The sequence below is a fragment of the Dromaius novaehollandiae genome, chromosome 6 (genome assembly GCF_036370855.1).
Source record: "Dromaius novaehollandiae isolate bDroNov1 chromosome 6, bDroNov1.hap1, whole genome shotgun sequence".
In the NCBI taxonomy this organism is placed as follows: Eukaryota; Metazoa; Chordata; class Aves; order Casuariiformes; family Dromaiidae; genus Dromaius; species Dromaius novaehollandiae.
In genome coordinates, this window is record NC_088103.1 from 21,331,979 (window position 1) to 21,351,888 (window position 19,910).

The window sequence follows — 19,910 nt, forward strand, 5'->3', positions numbered from 1 at the left end:
TCAAATTAATTCAGTAATTCTAATTCTGTAGTTTTCTGAATGACGTGGCACATTTAAAGAGGCCGTTATACTAATGATGGTGCATTTCATCTGGGCATAGCATGAACCAGTCAAGAATAATAGTTGTGTTTAACATTGTAGTAGCTATAGTCAGTAACACCAGTCTTGTTTTAGATAATGTGTTAATAGTACTTAGCTAATATTATATTTTCCTGGTTAATATGATATTGTTAATATTTCAGTTGCATGGGGAATGGTACAGTACATCTACCAAAAGGTTTAAAACAGAGTTGTCACAGCTTTTGTCATTTGTTTAGTCAAAATTTCGCCATTTGTGTTTCATTTTAATTCAACAACTAATCTTATTTTCTTTTAAACAAGGATGATGGCAGTTAGAAAGGTAGCTATAAATCTGAAAGACAAGTTTTCTTGATGAAGGGATGAACTTTTCAAAACTGTTCATCAATTGGGGACATTTCTTTGGTGGATATGACTTAGATTTTGGTCACTGATGTTGGGATTCACCTCACCTAGCTTTGTCAATCTAAACATTAGCTATCTAATCTCCTCTACATTACCTATCCAGACTTCCATGATTGCAAGGGAAGACAGAGTTCAGAAAGTGGCCTCCATTCTGAGACGGATGAGATGAATCCCACCTTTAGTGTTGTCTAAAGTGCAATCCTGAAAGTAAGAACAAACAAGAATAGTATGTATCAGAGGCTTCTGTCAAGGAAAATTCTTAAGAGAACTTTGCCAGTGTATATCTCTACTGATTGACCTCATCTACATGTCTTCCAGGCTTCAGCCTTCATGCAGTGCTGCTAAAATTTATTTGCCCTTGTCTACTTTTTATGCTGTACTTGCTAGGCATCTGCACGTGCCTTTGTCAGCTTAATTTTAAGACTTCTACTGCACCCCACACATCTTAATATGATCCCTCATTTTTTCTCAGAAAAGACTGACAAATATAAGTCTAAGAGGCATCTACTGTGTGCATTCAATGCCTAGATTAAGTGTTCCAAGTTAGGTTCATTTACAACTTCAGCAGTAGTGGAAACATGGTCACTTGCAGTTTGTGCAAAGCAAATTGTGAAGCTGTGCCACTTAGGAGGTACCTCCCAATAAAGGCATACAACTTAACCAAGGTTCAGACTCTTAAGCTGATTGGTTATTTTGTAGATATGCTTTATGCAGAAGATAGATGAATACAATAGAAAGCTAGAGGGAATGTTTTTCATCTTCTACTGAGATTTTCATAAACTGAAAATTTATTAGAAATAATGTTCTGTAAATTCTAATAACATGGAAAAAATATCACCCATCAAACTTCCTAATGCAGTTTCAACCCAGGAAAAAAGGTTCAAGTCCAACATGTATGATATTTGAAAGCAGAAGACACAAAAAATTACATAATACCAGATATCAGTACAAAATAAACAGTGGTAAGCAATTAGTCTTGCCAAACGTGTCAGTTCACAACTTGTCCTACATTCAAACCTTCAGCTTTCAGGTTCTCCATCAGATATCCTTAAGTTAATAAACTTTGGCAAGGCACTGAAGACTTGCAATTAGTTATTAAAACCTTATTCATTTTTAATGCTTTCAGGGAAAATGTAATACAGTATCCTTCTATAGGCCATTATACTGGTGTATTGTGTAACCAGCAATCCATGCAATACCAAAAAGGTGTTGTCCTGTGCTTATGTTCTGCTTCTGAGACTTTCAGCTCTGGGTGAGTTTCAGGTAAATAGGAATGGGTGAGCAGATATTTACATATATCTGTATTCTACAGAAGGTAACATATGTATTTAATGCAAAAAAAGGTTATACCCCAGTAAGTGAGGAAATCAATCAGAATTAACACACATCCAAGTTACTGTGAGATATCTCTTCTACATTGACATATGGAAAGCTCATTATCTCCTTAACCTTTCATTGAACAATCTAGGTAGGAGGAGATTCCTAAGCGCTCTTTAGTGTTTTTACAACCATATTTGAATTTTTTAATCTATACATCTGAAGTGGTCCCGCTAACTCCTACTTGCCATTCACCTATTTATATTGCAGTCACTCTGGAAGCTCAGCTTAAACTGCTTATCTTCTATCATTCTTGATTCCTAAGAGCACAAATGAATTCAAGGATTTCCACATTTTGTATCTGTTACCTGCTTTCATTGTTCATGCTTTTGATTGTTCTTGGATGCATGTTTTTGCATCTAGTGACCAAGTGAAACTTGCTCAGAAAATGGACTAATTTTTGCTACCTATTAGATAAGTGTAAAGTGGAATTTTCTAAACTGCAGTTTCTGTTCCGTAAGTGACTTACAAAGAAATTGTTATCCTATCATAGAATAATGGAACTGGCTTCTGTTAAGTTCAAGCTGGTAAACTCCATTAAATTTGAGTTAAAGACAGTAGATCATATTTAATTTACATGGCTGTAATTGCCATGTGTTCTAAATGTTCATGTATGAAGGAACAATCAAGTCAGAAGATAAGCTTTTATTCTGTAGTGACGTGACCTATGTCATGAAAAGCTTTGTTCTGACAAAAGTACTATCTAGAACTGGGATTGTAAAAGAAATTATGAATTACATTTTTTTGAACTTACTCTTACTTGTTTAGTGTCTAAAGTAGCCTAAACTGGAAAATGTCATCCAGATCTTAAAAGTTTTTAAAGTATTTGACTCTCCTTGCTTGATTTGGTGAGCTGATTTGAGAGAGAAAAAAATCAAATGGTATTTTATGATAAAACCATATATTTGGAAAAATCAGAGATGTCATTTTCCATTGCATTTTTCCAGTGCATGGCACACAGTGCATATGGATCTGCTATATTTCTTACTATTAAACATAATGAATCTCTGTCCTTTTCTCCTTTTCTTGCATCTTCCTATGCCTGCAAAAAAAACCAAACTTGGAGATAAATAAGAATGAGACATAAGCTGAAGCTTTCTCTCTTAAAACTCCAATTTACTTTGCCATGCCCCTGTCTTCTTAACTATGGGGATACAATACAATACAATATATGCGTATTTTCAAGAGCTGCTTGAACAGATGCATGCGTCTTCAAATAACTGTTGGATATATTCTTCTTGGAAAGCTCATAAGCCTGTTTTATTTTTCTCTATCCTTTTTCTTCCCTATTTTTAATGTTTTAAATTCAAAATTGTTTCCTTGCTATATATGTTACAGCGAGTGCTTATCAAAGCATAACTTTAGCTAATGGCACGTCATGTCTTATAAGTAGTAGTATAATTGCTGCTTTAATAAGCAGCATATTTAATAAAATCATATAGACTCTGTAGAAACTGCTCATGACTTGCCCTCATTAAAGATCAGTCTGTGCAAAGAAAACCAGAGCTTTATGAGTCTTTGCTGTGACTCACTGTCAATAGCAGTGATGGGGCGAGGTGATCTTTTTTCCCCAATAGAAGATTTTCCTGTTTGGTTAACTGCAATCACATCTATGTTTGTAGCTGAAAATATATAGTATTTGTGAAAATAAATGTATGTGAATGGAGTTGAAGATCTTCTCGTGAAAGTGAAGTCTATACTTGGACACACCTTAACTGATTTCATGTGTCTCAGAAAACCTTGAGATGCAAAGCTGTACTTTTAATACATTTGTATCTTAAAAGAAGCCAGTTACTTCTGGTTTAAGATGATATTTACTGCCTCTTACAAGACCTGATTTATTTACTTCTTGCTTTGTCATATCTACATATCTGGTGGTTATCTCAGCTTCTTGTGGAGTTTGGTTTGCTGAGCTTCTGGTAGGATTTTTTTCCCTTTGAGTTTGAAACCCAAAATGGTTTATCTATCTCCAAGAATGGGATCAGGATGAAAAATCAGTTGTGCCTGTCAAGAAATGTGCTCATCTGTTTTCACTGAAAAACTGTAGCACCTCCATGATTAAGGGCGAGAAATGAAAAAAGCAAAGGAAGTGTTTTTCTGATAGAACAGTGCCTGTTTGTACCAACTAAAAATGGCCAAATCTAACTGGGTTATAAATTGTTGCATATTTTAGAAGCAGCAATTTACTAGAAATAAATGAGACTAGAGGGACTAGAAGAGTTTTTGAGTTTAACAGCTAAATTCTCAGCATAACAGCCGCTTCTTTTAAGCATAGAAGACACATATGTTCCGATTTCAGCCGAGAGAGGCTAAGCCCTTTCCCTGCAATGGCTTTCTTTGACTGCTGCAGCACTGTGCAACAGAAGTGAAGGTGGATAGACTGTCTCTTCTTGGTTTCTTGCTGTTCTGCTGATGTGTGATCTGTAGTAGAAGATAAAAATCCAGGAAAGGTTACTATGAGTTGAATCAAAGGAAATCTGGGGTTGGCTAGATAAGGAGACAAGGAAGAGGAAAAGTGGAGACTGAAACAAGTATAAAATTAGGGTAAGAAAAGAACATGACAGAAAATGTTGGCAGAAAGACCTTGGAGAGTGACAGGCAGAAGGATTCCCTTCCTGGTTTCTGAGAAGTGTCTTTCCTAGGCTCACAAACTTAAGATTGGTCATCCTCAAAATTTTCCTATGAGTAGCTATTTTTCAGTGTACTAGTAAAGTGTATGTAATATTTCCCTTAGTGATGGTCTAATAAGGTATGATGATCTCCGTAACAGCTACAAAATACTTGTTGGCTCAAGTGACAAAAGATTGTGCAGGGGATTTAAAGATTTCAAACCTGTTTGTGACTTATTTGAGTGACTGATTCCATATGAACAAACTACTGGGTTTGGTTTTTTTACAAAAAATTGTTTTGTTTCCATTTGTTTTATTCCAGTTTTAAAACCTATGAAGTTGCATTTTAAAACTGCTTTAGATAAGTGTTTTGGTTGCAAGCCTGAGCACTGATAAACTAAGAATTGCCAGAAATGAAGTTCAGTTGTGCAACTTTAATTCATCCCATTTATCTCTGTACATTATAATGTAGGCACTATTTACACCATCACATTTCATCTTTTGCAATGCTACTGAACTGTGCTGTGGAGATGAACCTGCTTTCTGTGGTGATGTCTTCTAGTTTCTGTAGTTCTCATCTCCTTTTTGTTCCAAAGTTAAAAACTGGGACTGAAGGAAAAGAAAGGTTAGCTGGGTTAAATACCTTCTTGAGAATTAATTCCTATTCCTGCCTTGGCCATAGAATACCAGTTGAGAATAAGTTAATGATTTTAACCAAACTTTTTACAGATGACTTCTGATTAAGTGCTTGTTGTTTGGAGAACCAGAGGCTGGGCTTTAGGAAATGCTAGACATTCTTAGTTGCAACAAAAGTCCCTGGAAACTGTATAAGAAACTATGCAATGCTAGATACTTGCAAAAAGCAGGCTGAAGGCATCCCAAATGCCCCAAATTAATAGCTACAGTATCTCATAGTGACATAAACTGTCATGTTTAAAATGAGATAGTACTGTAACTTGATTTTTCTTGATTTTGTAAAATAATTCATTAAGTATTTGTGAAGCATTTGCCTGATATAGTGATGAACACTGCAGACAAACACATAAGAAAAAAATGGTGTTTTTAAAGCAAGATAAAATACATGAAGCCATACCTGGAGTAATGGCAACAGAATGCCACTGAATGAAGTCCCAAATTGTGGGGAAAAGTCGTTTGTGGATATTAAATTAAGATTTGGTCATAATGCCTGCATAATGGGGACTGAATTGTGGTTTCATGATTAACTTCTTAATTCTTAACTTCTGGGTGCTTAATATTGCAACCTGAATCTTCTTTTCATAAAGCATTGCGTGCGTGTGTAGTCACACAAACTCATAAAACTTCCAGGTGTATTATTTGTCATATTCATTTATTAATAATGTATAGATAATAAATACCATCTTGAACATGATACCTGCTGAGACCCATTTTTGCTCCTAACAATAACATCAAAGAGTTTTGACCTTCCGATGTTAGTGACGCGTGTCCATCCAGATATGTGCATTATCTAGTTTTGCATAAGTATCTTTCCCAAAAATCATTGTTACTAAACCCATAAGGATTTAAATTGCTGGTAGTCTTTGTTTACTATAAATTGTATCTGTGCGCCATTACTACACTTTGACTTGTAAAGACTAAGCTTTAACAAAAGACAAAAAGAGAGAACATTTGATAATCTTTATTAAGTTCTTTATCAAATCAAAAGTTTAGCTATATTGCACTTCATAAAAAAACTTACTGCAGAATATATTAATATCTGTTTCTATATGCAGATATATTGCCTGGTACTTTACAAATTGCCTTAACCAAAATCAAGTGCTAAATCTTCTTGAAAATACAAAGGATATTTCATATGGAGATACAGGGTACCTAACTTCATGTTAGCAGTTTGTAATTTCCTTCATCAAAAATAGCTAAGGCTATTCTGTGAGTGTGGTTTTGGTTATTTTTGTTTGCCCATGGCTGCATAGCGATGTCTTAAAAATCTGCATTCATTTTATGTTTTTCAGCTACCATGACTGGTTGTCTTGTACCATTCCCCTTGAGTGTATGTGTGTATTTATGATTTTTAAAAAATAACACTGTATGTCCAGATAGGGGTCCCATTAACATTCTGTTTCACTAGAAACTGGCAAAAGGTTGCATAAAAGAGTTTAGCTTCCTAAATGACTTTTTGTACTGTTACTGAGTGGTGGTTGCCTGCTTCTTCCCTTTTCACCATACTGTGAATTCTTTCACCACTTTGAATGGTAGAGCGAGAGCTGAAATGCTCAGCTTCACATGTGATGTTTCTGAGGGGATTGTTCTTTCTGTTATTTTGTATAGCTTATATTTAATGCGAAGCATAAGAATACAGTGATACAAACATTCAAATGATATGATTTCAAGGGAAGGTACATGACTCTCTCAAATTTAAGGTTTTGTAAAAGCAATGGCCTGTGAAAATTATTGTTTGATTGGAAATTTCAAAGAAGAATGGCTTAAAAATTCTTTGTAGACTTTCTTAACTAGTGGGTCCCCTATAACAGAATAAAATTAAACCATTTTGGAACATTCAGTTAAAAGTAATTTAAACTTATGGGTTTTTTTTCTGTTGTTTATTTCTTTTTGTTTCACTGAGCAGTATATTAATCAATCCTGGAAACCATGTCAAGATTCAAGAAGGTACTTTAGGATTCTTCATTGCAAGTGATGCCAAAGAAGTAAAAAGGTAATTCATACATTTTTATCTTTCTGCTTTTTCTTTACATGTAAGCACTTCACCTAATTTTCATTGTAATCTGTTGAAAGATTCTCAAGAGGAGCTGAGTTGGTACTCTAGTCAACCAAGTTTTTCCTTGAGATATGTGCATGCCATTTTCTTAACTACAGACCTAAATATCAAGGAAATGAAATAATTTTTCAGCAAATGTGAAAAGAAAAGAAGAACAACTTTTTTTTTTTTCTGAGTCCCACTAGAAAATGTAAAATATTTCGGTCTAGATTCTCTGTAAATTATTTGTCTCAATGGAATTACTCTGAGAGAGAACTGAGTTGACAGTTTTGACTGTTTCAGACATTTAGAGTAGTTCTTATTTATATAGACTCTAGCAAATATTTGATGTGAGCAAGCTACTGTATTCATTCAGCAATTGCAGTAGCAGAATAATATTTATCTTCTTGTCATTTTTCTGTACTGGAACTATATGCTTTGTGGCCACATAATCATAAATCAAACTACAACAGTGCAATATATCCTAACCACATCACTTCATTTTACTAAAAACTTGGCTGTATTAGATTTGGCTTGGATAAAAATTAGTTTTATGGTATCTTGTTTAGGACCAGAATTGTGTATTTCAGACATTAGGTCTGTTATGATTATAATGGCCTTGGAAGGAATAAAATAGCAAGAGGAGAAAATAATTTTAAAAACAAGTAATTATTTAATGTCTTTAAGATTTAAAAAAGAAAGATTTAAAAGGCAAAGCAGTATTTCCATCTGAGTCCTTCTCCTCATTTTGTTTTTTTGTAAATCATGCTATCAAAAATCAGGTTTTTACTTGATATTTTCCTTGAGTTAGATGTTTTAATTAAAATCCTATATTTGAAATATTCTAATATTTTAAAAGACATTTACTAAATCCTAAACGATTTATAATTAAACTAAATTAAAAGTAATATTTAAGCAATACATAATAGCCATGAAGATTTTCAAAAAGATGAAAACATCAAAATAGTGAAATCACTGAGTTCTTGAAGTCTATTTTTGCTTAAAGAGCTAAACTAGCTTTTGGCTAGGTGAAGCATATAGAACAGCACAGCCATGCCTCTGTCCTCTTGTATTTCTAGCACCATCCTTACAGTATTTTTATCTGATGCTAGCTCGGGTACACTGCATTTCCACATATAGTTCATTTCCTCTCTTTTACTTTTTTCCATTTGAATATACAGAACAGTCCTCACATTCCTGTACTGAGAACGCTAGCTTTTTTCATTTACAAATCACGAAACCAATGAAATTAGTTAAAAATGTAAGAAAAATGGCCTGATATAACATTTATAACAGGGAGAAGTTGAGTCTTATTAATGTATTTAGAGAAAATTTATGCATCATTCAGCTAGCATGTTTTATCTAATAGCAAGTTGAGACAGAATTCCCAGTTCTGACTTGCTCTTTGCAGAAGGCTTTGTTTAGAAACATGCCGCCCACTTTTCAGCATTCCTTAGCTATTCAGTGCAAAGCAAATGATCATCAGATGTGCTTCAACCAACAAAACTGTTTACAAAAAGTGCTGATATCACCCTTTTGAGTTATGAATCATAGTCTGAAAAATATTCCAAAATTGAGGGGAAAAGTGAATTCTCCCCTTTCCTCCGCCCTAGTGGATTATCTGTCCATGGTTTCAAACAAATGGTGAGATTTCAATGGCACCTGAAGAGCAATGAAAAGGGTTTTTGGGAGAAAAAAACAGAAAAGCTTTTTTTCTTGAGTACAATAAAACAAAAATAAACGTATACTATATACCTGCAGCTCAAATTTTTGTGTGTGGTATATGCTAAAGGGAGAATTTCAACTCCTTTAGGTTAAAACTATTCATGTTTATCAAATACATATTTGGCATTGAAATATAACACACTGTTCAATTACTCTTCTTGCTAGAATTGTTTTTGTTCTTCTTTAGAAAAATAGTTTTACATTAGAAACCCTTGTGCCTATGGTTTTCTCTGAAGAGCTTCATATAAAATGCCAAATGTTTAAATAGAATAAAAACTATATGAATTACACCTTTATCATTCTTTATCCACTTACATTTTAGTATTCACATTAGAAACACACTTCTTTCAAATCCACTTAATTCAACCAAATTATCAGTAGGATAATTTTATTAAAGCAATCACTTCAGGCACTTGCTCTTAACTTTACAAATAGGATTGAAGGTACTCTTTAGGGCATTTGTCCTGCAGTGGACTTTGGCTACTTGAATTGTATAAATGAGCTAGGTCTAATTCAGGTCACAAGGTTGTGTGAGCAAGTCTCTGTGATGGAGAATTCTCATTCAAAATTGGGGCCTACAGCTGGACTGGAAGGAACTGTAAAAATTGGAGCCAATTTTTTCCTCTCTGCTTATGTCTTGGCATCCACTCATGGTTTGAAAAAAATGTATTCTTGTTTCCTTGGGTTTTTTCTTTCTTTTTGGTGGAAGGCAAGCATTTTGGAGACCAGAAACTTTCTGTAGCAAAGTATGCAAATGCTCAGAGGAGGATCTTTCATATTACATTTTGCTTCTTCGAAATAGTATGACAATCTCATAGCCTGAAAGATTAAGCTTCCTGGAATTCTCTTAGAGAAAATAAGTCTGCTACACTTAGGACTTATATCTTCAGTGTCTTGCCTGCTACTTTGAACTTAAAAATGTTAATGTTATTCAGTGAGGCCTTACTGCAAATCCAGTTTATCTAATCTCTGGTCCATACCTTATGTACTAGGCCTGCTGCCTTTCTTCTGGCAGATTACTTAAGTTACCTGGGCCATTATGCAGAAACATGAAATAATTTAGATGATTTTGTAGCTATTTATAGGGTTAGATCCTTAGTTCATGCTTCTAAACACCTCCATTAATCTAGTTCCACCTATGTTGGTCACTGTCTAATTACTCTAAAAATAAGTAGTGATAATCCCATTATAACTGCCTCAGACTGTGTTTATTCACTGCTGTGTATCTATTGTTTATTTTTCTTTTTATACTTTGGATTGTAGATTGTTCTGTTCCAGTGACTTCTCTACTATTGTAGGTACCCAGCCGCCTATGAGCAATGTTGTCTGCAAGATCCATGGGTGGCCACAAAGCACCACCTTTGGTTCTTACAGCCAATTTGTACTGAGAACTATGCAGTGAGACAGGGTTGGGAAGGTAGTTATGGAGCCTGTCTTGAATATGGATAAGCATAGAGAAATAGTGAAATTTCATCAATACTGGTATGTTTAGTCTGTTATACCAGGAAGAATCCTGGTAAGCTGTTACTGTCCAGCTAGAGGACAGCTGTGTGATCCTCATGAAATGTGTCACAGCAGTCTTAGTGACATGTCAGCTTGACAGGCCTGATTAAAATCTCCTGTAGGCAGTTTGCAAATTTGTTAAACAGTAATTTTGGTTTAATTGTATATAAAGTTGAATGCTCCCTTCCTTGCATCCTCAGTTCTCTTTGTGCTTCACCTGGTGGTGAGCCCTTTGGTATCAGAGTGTAAGTTAATCTCAAAAAACATTAAATAGAGACTTAGATGGGTGACATTGTTAATTACCTATTTTTGTTTGGTTTGAGATTTTGGCTTTTTTTCTGTTCAAAACCAATACGACTCTGCTCTAATTGGATAGAAAAGACAAAAAAATTAGTCCAAATCCATATTATTTCAACTCTTTCATTTGTATGTTGCTTAAAGAACCTCGTTATTTTGGGTGGATTTTCCCTTCCTGTTTTTTGGTTTTTTGCACACAGAATACATGATGCTATTGTCACATTGATCACATTGCAATATCTCATTGTACCAAAAATGAGGTCCCACTTATGACTGGGCTGAAAAATCAGCAAAGAGTGCTATATACTTTTTACAAAAACTATGCTATAGATCTTCTAAGACCAGGGAACTCATAATGTGTTTTCATGACAAAATTCGTTCGATGCTCTTTTCTAAGATGAAAGGCAAATGAACCGATACACTGTGTCATAATTCTCATCCCTTCTCCCAGTTTAATTTTTCAAGTAAAACTATATTAAAAGAAACAATAATTTGGAGCAGAAAGTCTTATGTTTGAGATTAATGGTCTTGCAGAAAATATTTCCTACTTTAAGTGTCTAAAACTTTTCAAAGATTAAAGGAAATTAGTTCTGGCATGTTTCATTAATTTGACAATGCAACAAGAGGAAATGTGGGACTAATTTCATTTGTATGGATTAAGAAATGTGTCAGTTTTTCCATTCTGTCTCTCTAGGGCATTTTTTTACTGCAAGGCTTGTCATGATGACATCACAGATCCCAAAAGGATAAAAAAATGTGGCTGCAAACGGCGTAAGTAATATTTCTATCACTCCTTTCTTCCCCTTTTCATGAACTGTTCATCTTTGAAGAATATCTTTATATGCATTTATGTGTTTTACACACTGGTACAGAAAAACTAGGAAATAAATACACAGCTACACAGTTAATGTGTCATTTGCATTTCTGAAGTGCTTATTTTTTTAAATTGAATTTCACACCATTCACAGCTGTGTGTCCATTAAAAAATCCATTAGGGTCCAAAACTAACATAGGTTGAAGAATTAAATCAAGATAGATCTAAAAATGGAGGTTTCTGAATTAACCATGAGTTAACAGTGAAGTTCTACTTTCATTCATACTATGCAGAAATCTAATAATTTCAGGAAGTTTCAGTCAAGTAAAGAACTTTGTCTTTGCTGAATACAATTCTGTATAAAGAGAAACTGAGGAATAACATTCCATCATGTAACTATTGAAATAAAATATTAAAATAACTGCCTAAGTTCCTTACTGCAGAGATTCTGCACAGGGGATTACAATGTCGAAAAGAGTTTGGGAGTTATTTGGTTTTGCTACAGGGAGGGATTGTCCAGAAGAAATGAAATATCAATGCTTCTCAATTATGACATTGTCCTTTCAGAAGGTTCTGTAGCTGTAATGCTAATATTTGGGTTCAGTTCTTAGGTATGCTGTTCAAATTCTTTGGAATATTGTGCATGAAGAAATAATTGAGTTTTGGAATTGATATCAGATTTTGCATCTGTATTTTTATAAATACACAAAAATTAGTATTTTAGCTATATACTTCTAAAGGACTTTTTGCTGGAACCATTTCCCAATGAATATGTGCATATTTATGTGGATTGCATAGTCTTCTGCTATGAAAAGGAATATTCAGTACAAATACACAGATGAGGTAAATAGAAACATTTCATAAGGGGTTGACCATACCTCTTCTCCCATTACTTCTATAAGGGAAAAACCCTCTGATTTATGAATCTACTAGTTATAGTGTTATCATTGTACTGTCCTGGAAGATGGAAAGAAGGGCTAAAACTGGACCTTTAAGGGGCCCCTAAACTTGATGAATTCAAGAAGATGGATTTTGAAAAGGAAGAGTATGTCACTAAAGTTTTTAAAGAAACTCCTTTACCCCTGCAAACAGGAATGTGGAACAAAGTAGTATAATTGAAAGAGAACTGCTGAGACACTGGGGGTTCTCATCAAAATGGGATTTTCCTCCCAATAGCCACAAGGAGAGCAAAGCTTGTGGAAAGCATGCTTGATGTGGAAGGAATGCATGCATTGCTTAACATATTGGAAAACAAAATATTCAAGAACAATTTAGCCGTGTGAGAATGTGACCTTTGAACTGCTGCCAAGCCAATGAGACTGCTGAGTAAGCTCTGGTAAAGCAAGTTACAGATGCCTCAGGGTGCCTGTAACTCACAAAGCCAGTCTTTTTTCCAAATTACCCAACAGATAAGAAGGAGAAATATGTAACCTGTTTAATTTTGGCTGATTCTGCTAAAAATGACCCAGTGTTTTTGTACATTCTTCTCTCCTCCCACTTCACATAGTATATGCTGTTCACGCGTGCTGAATTCCAGAAAATTTGCCAAAGGATTTGTCGTTTGAATGTGAGAACTACTTTGTGCCACATTTCATTGAAATCTACTAGAAGATAGGAATCAGGAAATCACAGTATAAAGGGCAAGAGCATGAGACTTGACATAAACCTCAGTACTGGGAAACCAGGGAGAAAGCAGAGTATCCTGTGGCCCAGCCAACATAATAGATCTATTACCAGCAGTGGGCCGTGGAGAGGGGTGAGAGTGACAACTTCTGTGGGTAGCACTAGGAAATGTTCCAAATGGCATGGTCACACATATCAGTCCCATAAATGAAAGAGTGTTGGACAGATGTAGAAGTGAAATGATGGGGTTAGTGAGGCTGAAGAAGGAGGCTGTCAGTTGCTGCAGTGAACACTGAACAGTCAGGAGGTAATCCTCCGAGTCAGATGGAAAAGCAAAAAAGGTCAGTGATAGTAAAATTGTAAATTTCCTCTTTCACTGTCTGTCCTCTCCCTCTCCCCTCCTCTCCTTCCCGCTCCCCTCCCACATATACACAAGCATCCTGCCACAGACACCGTAATAGCTGGCAGCTCTGAGTACAGCTGAGAACTGAGCTGAGAACTGAGAACAGCTTCCCACTTAGCAGCGTATTTGTAACTATTAGGAATAATACAATTCCTTTGCTTTTAAAGTTCTATCAATCCACAAAACCATTTAAATGAAAAATTTCAACAGTAATTAGTGATTTTTGGTCTCTCGAAGTTTGATGACAATCTTGAGATCCCTCTTACAGGACCTGATTTTTTTTTTTTTTTAAAAGATAAGTCTTTAGTGTGGTCTGCAATTCAGACCCTTCTAAAACTTTTTAGCTTAAGCTTTCAAGTCACTAATCACTTTTGAAAATCTTAGCTATGTTATCCATTTGTAAGCTACACAAACTGTTGATCTTAAAATGCAGTCTAACCAAAACAAAGCATAAATTAAAAAAACACTTTTCCCATTGAATTAGGCAACTGTCAACTAATTTGTCAACAGCTAATCTGTCAGTCTGATTTTCAGAGACACTGCAAATAATCACATCCACACCCACATGAAATCCTATAGAATAAATATATATCTTTTAATTAGTGAGCAACATAATAACAATTAGAGAGAGCGGAATGTGGAAGACATGTAAGATGAAGTGAAAGGTTGTGCATAAAAATATTGGCATGTTCAGGTGAATGAATGTGAAAGAATATCTCCTTTACATGGAAATCTTAATTACTGCGGCATTAATTAATGCAGCTTCCTGTGACACTTGAAAACCACACTGTTTAATAATGCATCTGAGGTTTCACATGAATTTAGATACTGTCTGAATATTATCTGTGGTATTGTTGGGGTCTAAAAGTGAGATTGACCTACATAGCCATTTGTCCAAAGCTGTTAGGCCTAATATTAATAATTCAGGGCAGAACAGTGCGTTTCCACAAGGCCAGGGATAATTAAAGTAACCTTGCTTTCCTTTTGCAGTTTCTGCCATTCCTCTTTCACCTTACCCATCCTGCTCCCTGAATAACCTATGAATGTTGATGTCATGTTGTCCAGAGAAATGCTTGTATGGAAGTTTATTTACAGATTGTTAATATTTTTTGGAATATTTTCAATTTCTTTCCTATTCAATTTAACTGTAGCTTTTTCAGCAAGGGGCCAAATACATGCATATATATATAAAAAATTGTAGCCACACTGGGATGAAATCTCTAAACTGGATGACATACTCCTTCTGTTTCATTTTGTGTAAAAGCTGTGGTCTAATTCTCTATATATTTTTTTCCAGTGACAGTGCTTGCTGTGAACAGTGGGGGTTGAACCCCTGAGGGGACATATCATGTGTACATTGATGTGTTTGAAGGAATTTCTTGTAATCTATGACAATTGACAAACTTTTGATTTATTTTTCCTCTTGCTGCCTTGGAACACGGCCCCTACTATATTTTAACTGCACACTGATAGTGATCTATTGTGAGTAAAAATGGGTTCCCTGTAGCCCAGAGTGCGGTCCAACCTGTCTTTCTCTAGCAGAGAGTATTTTTGTTCAGTATTTTGGTTCTTTTCTTTATTTATGTTGCATGTAGCAGTGACGTCATACCCACTATTTTCTCATCCTTTACACCCACACAGATTAGGGCGACGTTGAAGAAAATACAGCAGTGTTCCCCTCTTCCACCTTTTTAACACATTTTTTTTGCAAACATTTTTATCCCTAATTGAATATGAGACCTTGGCAGTGAAATTTCCTTGAAATGATTCTGGAGGCATCTCATGAATTCTTAGGGATGTCAGTTAGGCTGGGGTAATCACCACTATAGCACTGTTTGCCTGGTTAAGTGCAATTCATTGTCAGATCTGTGTTCAGTTTTCTGTATTTTGTCTCTTCCATTGCATAGCTGACACAGAGGAACAACACAGCAGTCTTTTACTGCCCTTGTCTTACTCCTTTTTCCACACCAACAACAACAACAAAAAAGGAGATGGGAGGAAAGCCAGACAATGAATTAACTGTGTTGTTGACTTCTGATACATAAACCTACAACCATCCTTACCAGGAGACAAGCTACAGTGATTATTTTCCCCAGACTATAACAGTTTTACTTTGCTAATTACATAAGAAGATTGACACCGTCTTTTCAGGACCTTAACTGTAAGGCTTTATGCTTATTATTATCTATATAATATGAACTTTATAGACCACTTCACATCAATCTGGGCCATACCACTTAAATTCAATGTCATCTATGGAGGCTCTCAGTCAGCCATTTTTAGTGTACACAGTCATGATAGTTAAAATAAATACAGCATTTGGGAGATGGGAAGAATTTGCTTCTAGAAATACAATTGCTGCAAAAAAAATATTTGCTATAGGGCATTTACAGGTTTATATGGACTTGTTCTTTCAAACATCAAGAGGGATCAGATATTTCATAGCTGCAGTGAGCCATTTCTGTAGCAGGTTGAGGCTGCTAACCATCCAGTATAACTGCAGCTACTCTAAATAAGTGAGGCTCTCAGGCTTCTTCACCATTTCACCAGATATGGCAGATTTGTTTTGTGATAACGGCTTAGGTCTAAATCAGACCTAAGTACTCAAGCACAGAGCAATGGTCTTGTCAAAGATCTCATCAGCCAACAGAAGGATGCAGCAGAAAAATGGGGGGCAGGGGGAGAAAAGGGCCAAAAATCCAGACAGGTCACCGTAATAAGAAATAGTAGTCTTAGTAAGCCAGAAAGAGGCTAATTTACATAGCTAAAATAACAATTTCCATTAACTTTGAGGCAAAATACTGGAAGCAATTCGGAAAGGAGAAATCTGACCTTTGAAAAATTCTAGAAATCAGTTTTAATCACTGCTGGTGATACAGGAACCAAATTAATTTAACTGCCCGTTTGAGATGATCAGTGCTAACAGAATTGACCACTTGCTAATAATTTGCAGCTTAAACAATTAAAATTTCTACCTTGAAAACCTTGATATTTGGAAAGGAGTTTTCAGTCTTCAATTCAGTACTTTGGGGATTTTACTGACAATATTAGTAGCTCTGTGATATGGACCGCCGTCCTGAGACTCTTCCTCTGATATTATCCAAAAGAACAGCCTGACAGACACACAGGTCCTCACTTTCTTTTTAAATTCTCAAGCTCAGTGAAACAGATTTGAAAACAAATTTCTCATTCCTGTTGCAGTAAACCAATCCAGTGCAGATGAGCATAGTAGTGATTTGAACTATTGCAGCAATATATGTTGGTTTCAGATAAATTTACATGATAACATTGCAAAGATTCTTCTCAGTCATTAAGGATGGGTTTCCATTTTAGTAATTCTTTAGTTGCACAGCCAGTCAGAGTTCCCCATCTTTGGTCATCAGCAGTTTGTTCCTGTCCCTGTGCTGGAGGTTACCATCCCCTTAGCATTGCCACTTCATCTATTTTGTGGCCTCATTGTAAACCATATGAGCAAGAAGACAGAGTTAAAAATAGTAACAACCGTTTTCTGTAAGATTTAAAAGGAAGAATACAAGGGTTGTCCTGTAAATCACTTGTGTGACAGAATGTGCACCCATGCAGTCAGTCATATCCATATCAAATTTTCAAGTTAAAAACATTATCCCATGCAAATTTCAGTCTGAGTACTGCCTTTTCCATCAGCACTACTGATAAGTTTTCTAATACTCAGAATTTGTTTGCCTACTTAGCTAATGATGGAAGGTATTCAAGATGATCCTTGCTTTTGCAGTTATAAATTGGACGTATTGATGTTTAATTAGTCATGTTTTTGCTTGAAGTTTGGGATGGACACTGTTGTGTATAGACACAGAGTGTTTAAATTAAATACATTTCTGTGCTGAGGCCTTTCTGGACTGGCAAGGCCAAAGAAATAAATTTAAATAATAATAATAACTAAATAAATGAGCTCTTCATGCTAAAAGAGTATTTAAAGAAAGGTCACGTATCTTTGACTTGTGCTTTTCCATTTTCCCAATAGCTTCAGTCTGTTCAGAAGTGCAGTTAGCTTTGAGAACACACTGACTGAGAGTCTTCTTTAAGGTAATACAGGAAAGGTCATGATGAGAGATGAAAAATAAAATGAATTGGTCTATAAACGTGTCATTAATTCAAAATGTGTGAGTCATTCTTAAAGTTGTTAAAATAGGGTAGAATGTCCACCCAGGTCACCTGCAATTTCTACAGTTTTGACAAAGAACACCATCATATAAATTATAGCAAAGAATTAGCCAATTGCCTTTGACTGACATCATTTAAAGTCAGAACTTTGCAAAAATTGCAAGATAGTGAACAAACTGAGTCAGAGGTCTTAAAATTGTTCTGTCACAATTAAATAATGGAGAGATAGCTTTGCCTGTTGTGTTAAGAGAAAATTGTCACAAACAGTTTAAGATATGCTGCTGTATTTTTAAGAAAACTGAAATTGTGCTGGGGGAAGCCCTTTCAATATTTTAGTCTCATGATGCTAACCAACGTCGCTAAAAGGCAGTCAAATCAGTCTGGTCTTCCTTTAGTGCTGCTGGTTGTTTTGTACCACAGTTTCTTTGTAAAACTCCCCTTTGTTGTTATTTTACTCTTCCTGTGGGTCATGAGAAACTGCTGAATTGAAATGACACTCTATCCATTTCAATTCTTAATCGTAGTTGGGACCTTTTCACTATTTGCTGGTCAAGAAACCTCCAGTTCGGATGCTTTTTAACGAGCTGTTGTATCATAGAGATCCACTAGATGTCCTCATAGATCTACCTTTTTATTTTTTAACCATTGAGGATCATAAGGAAAACTTCAGTGAAGGGTGGAATACTAGGACTGGGTAGACTGTGTGGTTTTTTAAAAAAGAACAACAAAAACAAAAGAGCAATCAGCAAAGATGAAGGGGTACTTTGTTCTGCTTCCTTTAAAAAAGGAACGGTTCTTTGACATCTTAGGTGGAGAATAATTTTCGGTTTCCTTTGCTTATTTTTGTAGCTGGAAATACACCCCGTTACTGTTTGTGAACTTTAAGCAGCACCTCAGATCCAGACAATCTTCTGGAAATGTTGACTGGGTTTTTTGAGTTTTTGAGATCAGAAAGCCAGGTATTGCTAGAATCCCAAACATCTAAGACACATTCCTCCCATATTAAAATGGAAGGCTATTGTCTTCTGAGAGAAATTGCAACAAAAATGCTTTTTAGAAAATATTTATTTTTATAAATAATTGGCAGAAATTTTGTTTTCCGTGATCATAGTCTATCAGGAAAATGACAATTGTTCAGTTGCGTCTTGTTTTGTCAGCAAATAATCTAATTAGTCTGATTTCTATATCCATGATAAGTTTCTCTGATACTTTTATTAATTCATTTTACAAATGCTATGGGCTTGTCATCATACTAAGCATAAGGAGCTGTTCTTCCTTTTTATCCATTTATTCTTCAGTTGAAAATAGGAAGTACTTTATTTTGTGTCCCAACTTTAATTTTCAGTAGTTGCAAATAACAGCTCTCTTTGACATCCAGAACATTTCTTTGAATAGAAATGAGTTGATTCTATGAGGTCCTATAGATGTCAAATGAATTTAACACCCACCCAGATGCTGTTCTAAAGGTCCCCCATCTCTGTGATGATTCCCATGTTTTGTTAATGTTTATGGACGTTTAATAGGAAATGGTATGTGTGTGGCTGAACCATTTAAAATCACTTCCGTCTTGTCTTTGATCTTGTCACTAACCATCCCTACTAATATTCCATGTTTTGTTTTATTAAAAAAATAAATACTGTATTTGGTATGAATGTAACAATGACTGTATAAAAGGAATGAAGAGTAACAGCATGTTTTCTTTATAAAATGTATTGCTCTGATACGCAATTGCTTATATATTGGTTTGAAACCCTTATAGCAAGTCCTTTCTGCTACTTATATTTTCAGGTTCAAGCCTGTTTCCTGCATGTTCATGGTGTGAAATATTAAAATGATGCATGATCTCCAGAACAACTGATAATAATAGTTAAAAACAGTCCCTGAAAGGGCATTACTTTTGAAAAGTGCTGTGAACTCGTTCCCCCACTGAACAGAAGGGCTTAAATTTCCCATTTCATTGGTTTAAGTTTGATGAAAATGTACAAAAAGTTTTCCTTCCCAACCCTCCTTGCCCTTAAGGATGATTTCTTTTAATTTTAATAAATGTGTCATATCCTATTATTGACTGTTGACAAGATATGGCTACAAGTAAATGAAAACCAGGGACTGTTACTAACCAATAACATAGCAGTTGAGAATTGCTGGGTAGTGTGTTTTGCTACAGCATTTCATTAGAAAAAGTCCTTCAAAACAGCTGTAATTAAA

General features: G+C 35.2%; 1 protein-coding gene across 20 annotated transcripts in view; it reads left to right on the forward strand.

Annotated features, from left to right (window-relative positions):
* The window catches only part of KCNMA1 (potassium calcium-activated channel subfamily M alpha 1), a 536,645-nt gene that overhangs the window by 422,035 nt on the left and 94,700 nt on the right, over nucleotides 1-19,910 (forward strand). For all 20 annotated transcript variants that reach the window (XM_064513826.1, XM_026116842.2, XM_026116843.2 and 17 more), the window contains 2 exons: nucleotides 7,072-7,158; nucleotides 11,420-11,496. In XM_064513826.1, coding sequence (XP_064369896.1) covers nucleotides 7,072-7,158; nucleotides 11,420-11,496 — 164 coding nt within the window. The remainder of the gene's footprint in view (nucleotides 1-7,071; nucleotides 7,159-11,419; nucleotides 11,497-19,910) is intronic.